The sequence below is a fragment of the Astatotilapia calliptera genome, chromosome 12, assembly GCF_900246225.1.
Source record: "Astatotilapia calliptera chromosome 12, fAstCal1.2, whole genome shotgun sequence".
Classification (NCBI taxonomy): Eukaryota; Metazoa; Chordata; class Actinopteri; order Cichliformes; family Cichlidae; genus Astatotilapia; species Astatotilapia calliptera.
In genome coordinates, this window is record NC_039313.1 from 21718988 (window position 1) to 21733552 (window position 14565).

Genomic DNA, 14565 nt, shown 5'->3' on the forward strand with positions numbered 1-14565 from the left:
CGCGTGAGGCTTCCGGGTTACCGGGGCAACGGACTGGAAGATCCATTTAAAGAGACAGTAGCACAGCAGCTGCAGGAACTTGTACAGATGTTCTCTGGCGTGTGATTGCCATCAGTTCTCTGATCCTAACTCTGTATTGCTCGGTGATAGGAGCATAGTTGATCGAGCAAATATGCAACCCTGTGTTGATTTATATTCAATAAATCAACTATAGTTCGCAAAATATCCAATAGTACAAAAATATAATACACTATTCCCATAACAGTGTGGCGATCGTGGCTCAAGAGTTGGCCGCTCGTCTTGTAATCGGAAGGTTGCCGGTTCAAGCCCTGGCTCGGACAGTCTCGGTCGTTTTGTCCTTGGGCAAGACACTTCACCTACTGCCTACTGGTGATGGTCAGAGGGGCCGATGGCGCGATATGGCAACCTCGCTTCTGTCAGTCTGCCCCAGGGCAGCTGTGGCTACAACTGTAGCTTGCCTCCACCAGTGTGTGAATGTGAGAATGAATGAATAGTGGAATTGTTAAGCGCTTTGAGGTTCTCCAAAAGCGTTATATAAATGCAATCCATTATTATTAAAAGCATATTCATCAGTAAAGTCATATAAGGATCTGTATGCAGATAAACAAGCAATAGTCAAGTCATGATGTAGTGGTTGTGCCACCTGTTAAGTATTTGTATCTGTGTACACAGTAACTCTGTGTGGGCCATAGCGTCTGCTGCAGTCTTACTGAAAAAAGAGAGAGGATACCTGTGGACCAGTCAACACCTTCCTGATGGTATTGTGTGATGCCTACAAGTTTGTCCTCAAAACTCTGCATAAACTAACGGGCTGACTGAATGTGTGCTTTTGTGTCTTTGGGGTACATAAAATGCATTCTTTATTCAATTTTAAACACATTCAGGTCTGTTACCATATAGTCCTGTGCAAACGTTCTGAGTCACATCTCGTTTCTATATATTTTGCTTCAAGGAACAGATTCTCACTTGTTTGTTTGTGGTATTAAGTGGTCTTGAGCAACAGGAAAAGGATTTTCAAAGTTCTATGGACATTTTTTGACTTTCCAGTCATTGTCATTCTAGTCTTTGTACCTGACTATTTTCAGAGGAATGGGTTTCTTTAAGCCACTTAACACTGACCTATGAATCATTTAATCATATAAAGCATAGGTGTCAAACTTGCCAAATTTGGCCCGCAGCCTAATTTAATTTGGCCCGCAAAGCCATACAAAATTATTATTAGAGCTGGCCAACTGTTATATACCGATTATATATATATTGTTTAGTATTAAGCTTTGCTTGTTCCATATTCAGTTTTTCAGCAAAACTTGTTTGAGTCCATAAGAAGATATTCATTCTTAAATCTGGAGGAAGATTTTTTTTCAATAAAAAACAAACAATCAAGTAGCTCAAGACTTTTGCACAGTAGTGTATATAATTATAGAAGCAGGAGGATAATACTCTAAGAGATGTTAGTTTATGGTGAATGTTGGGCCATTGTATCAGGATAACTTAACCTTTACTTTACTTAAAATTGATGTAAAGTGTGATTAGAAACATTTTAACAACAAAAAGTAAAAAGAATAAAATAAAATATTACTACTACTACTACTACTACTACTACTAATAATAATAATAATAATAATAATAACAATAAAGGCTCAGGGCAGCAGTGGTCAGCAGCTCTCAGAATGACACAATTGTTTTGCTAATGTGTTACATCTCACCTTTTGTCCTGTTTAACATAATGAACTAACCCTTTTTTGATTCTTCACCTCGTACCCATAGGCATCGGTGTCCTGTAGGAAAAAGCTGTTGGAAATGTGTAATATCAAATGGACTGGCAGTTCTCAAGCATTTTTCTAGTTTAGTCTGACTCCTTGGTGCACTCGGACACAGGACTGTTCCTACAAAACATGAGAAAGTGACATTGTTTAGAGCCTGTTACAGTATATCCAAAGGGAAAGGAGGGTAACTTGATTGAAACTAGACTTGCCAGACTGATACTGATACTATGTCACAGGTGATTTACTAAAAAACTACTATATCTGCCACATACTGCTCACCTGAATCAGGTGCCTGCAGCTTTACTTCACACTTTTTGCTGCAGATGTCCTACTGGTGTCCTACTTTTTATTGGCTTTGAATTGAAACAGTCTCTCTGGGGAGTCGCAGTTCATCTTTTTTCTCAAGTAGAGCAATGGCAGTACCGCAGAGAGATCTAAATGACAACTAAAAGTGGCACGGATAATCACTCAGTGTGACAGGACAAGGGAGATGGACAGTCTGTGCTTGCAGTAGACCACACGTATGGGCATGAGGGACGGAAATGTCTAACAAATGCATCATCAGTTTAGAAATTGAAAGCCAAAGAGGAGCTGGGAGTTGACATAAGGAACAAACATATATAGTACGGCTCTAGCTCAAAGATATTCTTCATGTTGCTCACCACATGTTGATGAAAACACACGGATGAGCATGCAAACAAAGATTCTATGGTGAGCATTTACAGTGGAAAATGCACGAGACTGAGAGTAATCAATTCAAAACTAAAAATGCTGCAACGGCTCATTCTTTCTACACATGCAATCAAGACATCAGGGATTCTAAAAGGATTATGTAGGTGTGGTAATCCCCAACTAAATATGCATTATAAAACATGTTTTGTTTTGTTTTTTCATAATACTTTGTTGTGAATTAACTGTCACTTTCATTGAGACTTGTCTTCTGAGTCTATCACTTGAATCTAGTGGAAATACATATTTAATAAGTGAACAGGCACTCGAAAAACAGAGAGCAGAAAGCAGTTATCAAAAAAAAATATGTATTTGGCTAGCTAAATATATATATTTTTTTCTGCAAAACAATAATAAAACTGTTTTGTTGGTGCATTAAATACAGTAAATTAAAAAAAAAAGGAAAGAAGAATGTTGTTTTCTTCTTGTTTAGCCCTTTTTTGTGTGTGACAAAAGCAGAAATAAATTGCTGAAGATTTTGTTGTCTTTTGTATTCTCTAAGTGGTTTGATGATTGTAACCCTGCTACATTTGCATCAATAATCTAGTTAAGGGTAAAAAGAAACATGTTTTTTTGCAACAGGAAATGGTTTCCTCCTGTTTCAAAGACACTGGGGTGTGTAGCAGTCTTTGTGAGCTGAAATTGCACTCTTATAGATAAAAAGAACAGAATTTGAGTTGATAAATCTCTTTTTTTGAACATCAGGTATAATTGGGGACACATATGTACTCCAAAACATAATACTAATATCATAATCACAAAGATTATAAATCACTGATTCAAAGAGATCACATATTATATACAGGTTGTATGTAAAGAAGGAGAATATTCACAGGTGAGGTAGGATTATGCCTTTGTTTTCATTTTTAATTCTAAAAAAATCAGTCTCCATCTCATAAGTAACAAAATATGGACATATATGGGAAAAAAACAGTGAACAATTGTGTTACGCAGTTTATGGGGAAAATACTGACAGATATTTCATAGATAGACAGATTTGGAGGACACATTGTTATCAAAACATACTTCATCTCGCTTCCCAACCATAATAAATTGATGTTTTCTTTCAGGAACCAGGAGAAAGTATGCTGACATCAGTGTCTTTACACTCACTGTCTCAAAAAAAAGGAAGGAAAAAAAAAATCTTCAACTACCTACAATGATCACACAGTCCCATCTTGTCCCAGGCAAACAAATCCAGGCTCTCCATTTCCCCAGAACTGATTTCTGTCGGCGTGCTCTAAAAAGATGAAATGCATCTGATGCAGCACAGAAAAGCACAGAGAGTTTGTCTGAGGTATGTGTATAAAGAGGGAGGCACCATCTCTCACACACTTTTTTGTTTCTTGCCCTCTCTCTCTCTCATTTTCTCATGCACACACATATGCAAATTTGCAGAATTCAGTACATGTGCAAACCCAATTACACCTACAAATGTGCAAACACACATCCCCACATATATACACACTGTAATACCTTGAGAGCTCCAAGTGCATATTACAAGAAAAATATTTTACAACGTGATAAAAAAAAAAAAAAAAAAAACAATAATAAAAATCCATCGGCGTGGGCTGTTACGGGGTAGAACCTTCATCAGATGCAGATGGTTGTGTTTTCCCCTGGGCCTGCTTTCCGGGTGTCTCATCAGCTTCAGGGGGGTTCTGTGGTCCTGGGGTGCAGCAGCAACCCAAAAAAGCTTTCTCAAGTTCCTCCACCATCGCTTTCTCTCCATCTTCCAGCTGTGCACCCTCCTGCATCTCCCACCTGAAGAGCACCAAAGCGCACAACATCAGCCATTTTAATACTTGTCAAAGTTAAAACAAACAAACATTAAAACCTGCTGAATGTGCTCTCCGAGGACCATGAACACTGTTTTCTGAGCTCAACCTGGCTGACTGATGATGGCCTTTAAAAAACAAAACTAAACACCCTTTTGAGTCTAAATTGAAAAATGAGAGGTGTTTTGGGGCTGTAACAAAGGCTTGAATTCAACCCAATATAAACAATTGATCGATTTAGGTTTACCTACTGAGCAATTTAGAGATACAAATGTTAAGCTGATGTTAAGCTTGCTTGAAATGCTAAAGTTTAGATTTTTTCTTCTTATATTTGTAAAAATGTTTACATGATTTACATATATCTGCATGCAAATATTGCTTTCCATGAGAATCGTTTCACTTTGCTGAATGAGGTCTGATGGCTTCAAATCTGTTGGTCGTCTATGGAGTTTCCAGTGGTGTTAAAAGTTTCACCCTTGAACTAAATTTAGATATAAAAGTGTGCCTTTTGTATATTTCAAGCAAAACAACCTTTGTGTAGACATCTGACAAAGTCATCTTCAGCATCTTTTCAACAAGTGTTTGTTGAATTGTTTATTTTTATGCAAGTCTGGACAATGGCTGCAAATCGGCTGATTTCGCGTGCATGCTGCACACCACCGAGGATCTACAAACCACACTTTCATGCTTTAGCTTCTCACATGGGAGCCTTCTTCTCATTCTTTTTTCATGCTGTGTGGGTCTGTATCACGGCACTTTCTGCTACTGTGACACGCTGTTAGACATACACTTTTGCACTCGTGTAAACATACACTCTTGGGTATCCACACAAAGAGAATGAAAACTCAGAGGACACTGTAAGAAATACTCAAGTATACATATATATTCCCTTTCTGTCAGTTGGATTCTTACTGTGGCTAAGCGCTAGCATTACATCTGCCAAACCTTCCTTGTTTGGGTGACTAATTTTTAGCGGGAGAGATTATTTGATGTATCATGTTTATTCTCGATTTTGTTTTATTGCTTATACAGTATGTCTCCTCATTGCATTCTTCAAGCTACAGAGTGGAGCGCTTCAATATGAAGACATCAAGGGCAGTCACTTTGTAATTCACTCGCAGTATTTCAATTGAATCCCTTGACGAGTGACTGTGGTCAATCAAATCCATATGGAGAGCTGGCTGAAGGGCTGCCTTTGAGCTGCCGCATCACACTCCATCCAAACAAGAATATCTGTCTAACTGCAAATGATTGCATTTTCATTGCAATCTCAGAGTCTCCTTTCATCCTTCCCGTCTTTTCGATTTCTCACGATATCATCAAACGTGAACTATATCATATGCTATATAAAGCTGTGCTCTGCGCATGCGTGTGAAGAAGAAGAGGGGGTAAAACATACTATGTTCATTACATAGATAGCAAAAGATGAGTCTCTGGGTGCACTATGATGAAGCTTCAGACTCTGTTGTACAGACTGGACAATTCAGACGCTGCAGCCGCTGTCAGCGTAATATTTACCGTCTGTAAGGAGACGATCTGTTTATGCAAATATGCTTTGGCAGAAACATTTCCGCTCAACAGCGGCGTAGTCCCTCCATGTACAACTTTGGTCACGGATTCCTCTGTTCCCATGTAATTTTTCCCTCAATCTCTCTTTGCAGCCTTCGCAGGGCTAGTGGAACGTATATGAAAACAGAACAAATGGGTAAGTTATCCCTGCATTTTTTTTTTCTTTTTTCGCTGACATCAAATTAAAATCAGCTCCACCGAATAACGTTCATAAGATACAAACGCACAAACAAAACAATGCAAATGTCACATAGTGTGCAAAACAAAAGCAGCACGGGAGTGAGAGGGGGGAAACGGAAAGCTGGAGGAATGGCAGCCAATAAAGGAGGGAGCGAGGGAGGAAGGAAGACAGGAAGGTACGCTAAAGGTTTTTCAATGTTTAATTTTCAAATAGGATTAAGCAGAATGACATTTAGCTGAAGGTTACAGGCTCAGCATTGTCTTAGCTGATATTGATATGCAGGAGGCGCCCTGCTTGTCACTGGGACAAACACTGTTGATGAATGAGAAGCCTTTCCCCAGCAAGGTGTTAAGTGCAAATTTGAAATGAGAGAGAAGCAGAGGTAGAGAGAGGTATAAAAAAAAAGAAAGAAAAACACACGTACACCCGCATGCACATAAACACACATGCACGGCATTACCGTGTTAGTTGCCATGTAAACTGTCACTAGATAATGTTGCCAAAAGTGTAAATTGTTCCATAAAGTATTGGTTGGATATTAGTTGAGGCGGGTTGATCTTGTGCTGAAAATGAGTGAAAAAAAACGCACAAGGTGCTTTGCTGTGTGTATCTAATTTCAACTACAACACAACAATTCCTCTTAGAAATGCATAAGTAGGCTAAAGTTGACAGTAACTTCTCTGTATCCTCATTTCGGCAAGTTTTCCCCCGGAATTTACATCTTAATAAGGGGAGTCTTACCCTTTAATTCTTATGGGCTCTGCTCATTTCTCATGTATTAATACTGGAGCTGCTGACTTGGCTCTTCCTCTGAATACAGAATAGGACACACATATTAAGACTCATATATTTACAGGATTGATGCCACGGGAGATTGTCTCAGAGTGAGATGAAAAGGCTGGCTCAGATATATTTCAATGTGAACATCGATGTAAGCTGTCCTAATCACGGGATGATGCAGGCACAAGACAGAAAGCATCTATTCTAAATTTCAGCTGATAATGAGTAGTGATGTTCAACAAATTAAGAGCATAAGCCTTTCCCAGAGATCATCAGGCGATCAACTTAATAAATCTTACTCAAAACATAACGCAGATGAAACTTTGATGTTCGACTCCAGCAAGGCTCTGCCTTCTAGAGCGGATAACAAAAAACAGATGTAAACTGTCAGGAAAAAAATATCGCTGTGGAGGAAAGAGCAGAGGGGAAAAAAGCAAGGAAGAAGAAATGATCAGCAACAGGATAATAGAGGCAGGGCTACAAGTACAGACTATTTGAAAGAAAGTGAGTGAGCAAAAAGACAGCGTGCCTTAAAGATCACAACAGACAGTGGGCAGTGGTTTCTTTTGCAGCTGTCAGCGGGCTGAGTGGTTTCTCTCAGAGCGTTGGGTGTTTGTGCTGCACAGGGTGCCCTGTCTGCTTTGCCACTGGGACCTCTGTTTGTTTAAAAGGCTTGCCTGTCAAACAGAGAGCGCCACCGAGAGCCAGACACTCAGCTAAATGACTCTGACAGCAGCCCTAATCAGAGGCTTTGCACATTGCTGCAGGGCCTGGAGGATCCATCATAACCCAAGCCTAAATATTTAAAGTGCTAAACTTTCCAAAGGTCAGGCCTTTCCATGCATGCCAGGGCGACATGTGTCAGAAGTAGGAAGAGAGGCACTGAACAAGAGAGAGACACAAAGACATGGGGAGAGAGGCTATGGTTAATGTCCTTCATTTCTCTCCCTCTTTTATTTTTATTCTTGTGAACTCTGCATTCATTTTAGGGAAGAAATCAGAGGCAAACACCACTTTTATTTTTTCGTTCTGTTTTGAAGCCTTGGTTAATGTTGAGATTTTGGTTTCGTGCAGACTGGTGGAAAGAAACTATGCAGAATTTAGGACTCATTTAGGTAATTATTTTATAAATTTATAGAAATTAGAGCATCTTTATCGAGACGAGAACCAATTTGTACATTTAAGCATAACAAATATGAAAATTTGCAATACCAAAAAAATTTCTTAATGTAAGTAACCAACTTACACATTTTAATGCTAATATCTAGTTTGTTGTTTTAGTTACTTGTGAATTTTATTTGTCAAAAAAATACTTTTTTTTTTTTTTATAATCTCTCATCGTCTGAACCCCAAATCCCTACAACCAGTAGAATTTACAAATATCAGTTTCTTTATTTTTATTTATTTCTGTATTCTGAGGGGTTTATTTCTACATTATTCAAAGCCTCATTAATAGAATTGTTTAATTGTGAAAAACATGGCAAAAAATGACTTTTTTTTGGCTGTTGGCATGCTGGAGTGATAAAAACAGACATCCAAAATCCTCTCTGTAAAAACCTTTAATGTAGCCACAAAACAGAAAAAGACTTTTGAATCTACTTTCATCTAATATTCTAATTTCTATTCTAAAAAAACAGACAGAGTGCAAAGTTAGATAGATAATACCTGATTTGCATATGTAAACATAACATTTCAGAAAACTTGTACCATCCTTGTAATATCCTGCTGACCTGTTATATCTTCTCTTTGGATCTTTGTAGTCAGGTTATGAGCTACACTCTGGCAGTCACAACAAAAGATTCAGCTTCACCTAATGTCTCTTGAAAAATTAGAAATAATGATGTTTCAAAACCTGAGAAAGAACTAAAAATCAAGCTCCCAGGCAGCTGCGAGTGAATCGTCTGCCAAGTGTAAGCTGAAGTCAGCAAAGATGGATGAACCTTTCTATCTACCTGACCAGAACAGGATTTCGAAATTTAAGTTGCTACTTCTTGTTGATGTCAGAACTTAAGGCGAGGTTTTCAAAGGTTAGGGGTAGAGGTGAGGTCAGTGGATGAAATGTACAGCACATAAGGATGTATACAACAGAGTGTGCGACTTATTTGGATCCAGTGCAGCCAAGTAAAGTCCATGTCATCTCATGTTATTCTCTTGAACCTGGTTTCATTTTTGTAGCTCCAAAGACAGTGTTTGGGAAGTAGAGTGGATGGGAACACATCATTATGGAAGAGAACACAAAGTACTTCTAAGGGGTGACAAGAAGTGTTAGAGTGTTTTATTCCCTTAGATCACATTCAATGAAACTGTTCCTGGACACACAACCTGAGAGAAGACAAACAGCCACTGTATGGAAACTAAGAGCAAGGCCATAGAGGTATAACAACAAAGACATGTTAGTAGTTGGTAATGGACGTTGTACATAAGAAAACTAGATCAGCGGGTGTAACTGGCAAGTTCACAATACAGGCCAGGGGGGTCGTTTCTTTGACTCGATTTCCATTGAGAAGCAAACATCCAATTCAATTTAGATATGTGCCTTAGCTAGGCCATAAGCCAGAGGGAGATTGTAACTGACAGCCATTGGACAGCTGGCGGCATTTGAATATTGACGAGACAGAGACTTGACAGAAAGGATTATGCTCTACCATCTGACTTACTAGCCACTACACTGATCCATTCTATTGTCAGATCAACTTAGTGTCAGATCTACAGTATGTCCGCATGGTGCGGTGATGCCACTCAGTATTAGACCCTACCTGAGATCCATCTCAATACAAAGTGATGTCCATTCAAAAGCTACAAGATGCTCACTAATGCAACAAGGACAAAAATACCAAAGAATAAAAATATCAAAACGAATCCATTTCCAAGTAAACACGAAATAGCAGACTGTACTTTTCAGACACTCTACATAATACAGACCAAAAATATAAACAGTCTTTACATTATAATACTTTGGAAGATGGCCTGTAAATCTCATCTAACTCAAAACTCAACTTAATTTAGTTAGTGTACTTTCTAGCCTTGTGAGGACAATTTTGAGTTCAGACATTTAAAAGTAAAAGAGAGAATGACTCAAATTTGAATAACTTTCTTTTTTTTAATGTTTAGACTTTTTTACATTTTTAAATGTGTGTGTTTATACGTGTATGACTATATGAACATGTAGTTCAAACACAGTCACGGCATGTCAAACCGTGTCTTTCACCCTCTACACACCTTGCATTTGATGGTCACAGACAACAGGGCTTTGGGCAAATCTGTGAAGGCCCTCATCCACACACAAGATGACAAGCACAGACACACACCCAGACTCAAGGGCATGGATACACACATACAGGAACACACATATATGACATTTCAAACACACGATCGTCTACAGCTCCAAATCAAAACACAAATAAGATCAGCATAAAAAAGTATTTTTCTCAAATTGAAGTTTCTAAATATAGAGCAGAAGAGATCAAGTACTTTTATTTTATGATATTTTCTGACGAGTTCTGCTTGCATACATGCATCCATCCATCCATGGTTGCGCAGATCTCCTTCACTAACCATCTCCTCCACTTCTTCTGCTGAGACCTTGATGTGTTTTTACACAGTCAAGAGACATAATACCTCTCCAAAATGACCTGGGCGACCCTATCTCTAGAGTTCAACCCAAACAGCTTTCCAGAGCTCATATCTTTCACTTGTATCTACAAGTTACTTGAACTCTGCCACTTGAGGAAGCCACTATTCCCCAACCTAGAGTTGGCAATCAAACTTTGTTGAGAACCACAGCCTAAGATTGGGAGGTGCTAATTCTCATCCCCACCTCTTCAGATTCACCTGGAAACCTAAAGTGAGCTTGAAGTTGATGAAGGTAACAGGACCATTTGTAAAAAGCAAAGCCGTATCAACCAGATCAGCCTTAAAACTTCCAGAGCCCGAAAGAACTCGGGGTGAATCTCACTCGCCCTCGGGGGACGAGCCACACAAATCTTCCCAACAATTTTCTATTTTTAAATCTAAGTTCTGTGTTAAACAAATTAGATATGAAATGATTATTAATGAGTTTTCGAGCTGCTTCCAGGCAGATTTTGTTATCTTTGCACAAACTCAGGGTAGCTACTGCCTACTGTGTTCGGTGTTTGTGTTAGACTGAACTAACTGCTCCAGTTTCACACTCAACGAACAGATTGAACAGAGCGGCCTCCATATTTCCCCAATATCAGTTCAATGATTAAGAAAATGTTTTTTAAACTGCTTTTGTGTGCTGCTGAGTTGTAAAAAAAAGTGTCTATTACAGGAAAGTTACTTAGTTCAAACGTGCAGTGCTGGTGGCGATTATTGTGGCGGCAGAGGCGTCTGTATTTGCTATAAGAACAATGTATAGTAATGACCAACGATATTTGTTTAGTAAAATAATTCTTATGGTTTGGGTTGTGTATACATCACCGCGTGTGTGTTTAATGGCCTATTTTGTGTTCCTGCAAGACAGCACTTTATTATTTGGAGAAATAAGACTATACATCATGTGACCACATATTTCAAATCCCCACTGCATGGCAGTTTCAAGCTCTGTTCTCTCCAGTTATCCAGGGGAAAGTTTGAGTAAATTTGCAGTGGCTTAATTACTGAATAATTTAGACCATGCTCCAAATTAATGTAGACATTTCCATATTAATGTGTTTGCCTACCGATTCCACAGTTATTTGTACTGCGGACAGGATGGTAGCAATTATCACAGCATATCATAGCAGTTGTTCTGGTATTTCAGACATCATTAGGCTGCTTGTCCACCACACTGTGACTGTGAGTGCTAGTCTAAATGTACAGTTTGGTACCTTCCTCAAACAGGCTCACTGTGCCTCTGTGGGTAAGATCTATTTTGCTCCAGGAGACAAAAGGTGAGGGACCTTGTTTGTGCTCTGCGGAGTGATGTCCAAGTTAGAATTCTTGCTCCTTGCAAATGCATTATTATATACAGCAAGGACAACAGCAAATAAGCAAATAAGCAAGCACCAGCCAAGTCTACACAAGTGTCTGCTGGTCAGTGCAACCACTAGCTGACTGCTTCACACAGACACTGAGCTCTGCATGTGTCCCAGAAGGTTGACAGCTCTTTGCTCCTCTTATCTTCCATTCTGACCCACACCTTTTCCTTTTTTTAACAGTACCTTGCCTCTAACTCCTTTTCTTCCTCCTTAGTCTCCCAACTGTTTGGCTCTTGTTAGGAGCTTGGCTGAGCAGGCTGGCACCTTTCACTTAAACAGCACCCCAGAGGAAGTTGTAACACTGAGAAGTGTGAGCATGTGTATATGCCTTTGTGTGTGTGTGTGTGTGTGTCCTCTCATACTTGCCACAGTAAATCATTACAGCAAGGCCCTTCATTAGGGAAGCCAACCACCTGGGCTCCTTTCGCCGATGTCATGTGTCTGACTTTCTGACACAGCTTCACAAACTTCCCACCACATGGGGTATTATTTCAACGATGAACTGAAAACTGACTCCAAATACAGCGCTCCCTTTTTACTTGATCGTAATTTCACATTGTTAAGAGTTGTGAGTAAATGGATTAAAGACAGCCTATGCATATCTGCCTCATACACCTCATGGCCACATCCTATCCTCTTGCATGTCACTGCCGAAACAAAGGGAGACAAAGTCATATGGTAGGTCAGTGAGGCATCCATTCAGCGTGACAGATATGCAGGTACCTGTTAACAGCTCCATGGTGTCAATGTGTCTCTTGGATCAAAAATGTGTCTGCTTTAATGAGGCAAAGCGAGACATGATGTAAACATGATCAGGGAGATTAAAAAAAATGACAAGTAGAAGGATGATAGACAAAGATAGGCATTTGATAACACACAGCACACACAAATCAATGCACACTTAACTAATGTGACAACAACAACAGTCAAAAAGAAATCCAAAAAGAAAATGTGGATTACGATAATGGTAAAACACCATGCAAAAGTTCTAGCACATGCCTGTGCAGATGTCAGCTCCAGACTCCTCTTAGCTGCTTTCCATGATTATTGTCTTTTAAAGTTCTTAATAGTTACATTCAGTGTCTATTCCCCTGGAAAATCATGTAACAAGTTCATTCGTTTCAGTCTTAGTGCACCTGTTGCATACAAAGAATCACAATGTCCTCCATTCTCTGCCTTGCCATGCAGCCCACCACAACAAACACGCCACTCTTACTGGCACCATCAGTCTTTCTCTACAGTCCACTTGAACCTTTGGTGCTCCAGTCCAAACTTCTCTGTCACAACAAAATCTGCACACTCTTTGATTCCGTTCAAGAGTAATTATCAAAGCACGCAATCTGCTTCAGTGTCACGAGTCTGGATTTGGGTCTGCTCCGTTAAACCTCATCACCAAATGCATAAAATATGACCCATAAATTAATGAACAGAAGATGATTCAGATAAAAAGTCAGTAGTTTTTACCCTCTTCACACGCAGGCACAAACACAGAAATCAAGCATTCAGTCACACTGAAGCCCCCACTGAACAGTCTACAGAGGAAAGAAAAGAAAATGTTGTCTGTTGTTTTTTCACCCCAGTGTGTTACCAGGAAACACTATATTACTTATTCAATACGCTGTCACTTTTGCATATATGAACTGCAAAATCTACAAAGGAGCGTTGAGGGTTGTGAAACTGCAGCTTGCTTACATATAAAGGCCTCGTTCTCAAACACTGATGTGGCAAAACTTCTGTTCAAACCCAGCAATACATACATACATACATACATAATTTTTACAGCCATATGTGAATTGCACATTTCAGCATATTCTACTGTTGAAAGACTGTGTCATGGCTGTTGAGTTGTTAGTATAAGTGATTTAATGGTGAGACACCGAGTCACACAAAAGGAAGAAACACTGGAATAAAACAAAAGTTTCTGGAAGCACATTAGAATCAAGTACAACTTCAAGGATAATAAAGGAGATACAATATAACAAAGGTACCTAAAAATGTTACCTATTCATAGTCGAGCCTCTAACTGAGCCTTTTAAAAATGTACTGAAGAACACCAAAACCCGTCAGTGTTACTTCACATTTATTTTTTTTCATGCAATGATATATCATTTCTATATAGAGAGATCAATATTTCATGGAGTCATTGCGTCTCAATGGGACTACCTGTATAAATGAAGGTTAAATAAAAATGTCTTTGTGTTTTGAAACTAGACAAGATGAGTGAAGGGTGGATGTGACCAGAGACCAGAAGTCATCGCATACTCATATTGTAACACCCTAAAGTAGACTTTAAAAATAGGTTTATCGTCTTTTGATTAAATAGGGACGATCATTTATAAAATCAGTAAGACATAAACTAGTGAAACCACTGAGATCATAGATAATGTAGACTTCCATAATTGAGCTTCTTTTTGAAACAGCAGGAGCCACCCTCTGCTTAATGTGAAAAAGAACCTTTTCACAGGACTCTATGCAGTAGTTGTTTTTTGTATGACTTTATCAGTCTCTCACACTGTTGTGGAGGAATTTTGGCCCGGTTCTGTTTACAATGTTGCTTCAGTTCATTCAAGTTTGGAGGCATCCATTTATGCGCAACACTCTTAAGCTTCTGCTACCTTTCAATCCGGTTTAGGTCTGGACTTTAACTGGACCATTGCAGCTTTTTTTTTATACCCATTCTGTTGTAGATTTTCTGGTGCTCTTTCTTGGGTTCATTGTTGCTGTTGCACAACCAAGTTTCAGCCAAGCTGAATCACACTGAT

At 39.1% G+C, this 14565-nt stretch overlaps 1 protein-coding gene across 8 annotated transcripts in view; it reads right to left on the reverse strand.

The window, feature by feature from the left end:
- Positions 1-4054: 4054 nt before the first annotated feature.
- kiaa0825 (KIAA0825 ortholog) overlaps positions 4055-14565 on the reverse strand; it is a 125981-nt gene continuing 115470 nt past the window's right edge. For all 8 annotated transcript variants that reach the window (XM_026188788.1, XM_026188789.1, XM_026188791.1 and 5 more), the window contains one exon: positions 4055-4280. In XM_026188788.1, the coding sequence (XP_026044573.1) occupies positions 4091-4280 (190 nt within the window). In that variant the 3' untranslated portion in view covers positions 4055-4090. The remainder of the gene's footprint in view (positions 4281-14565) is intronic.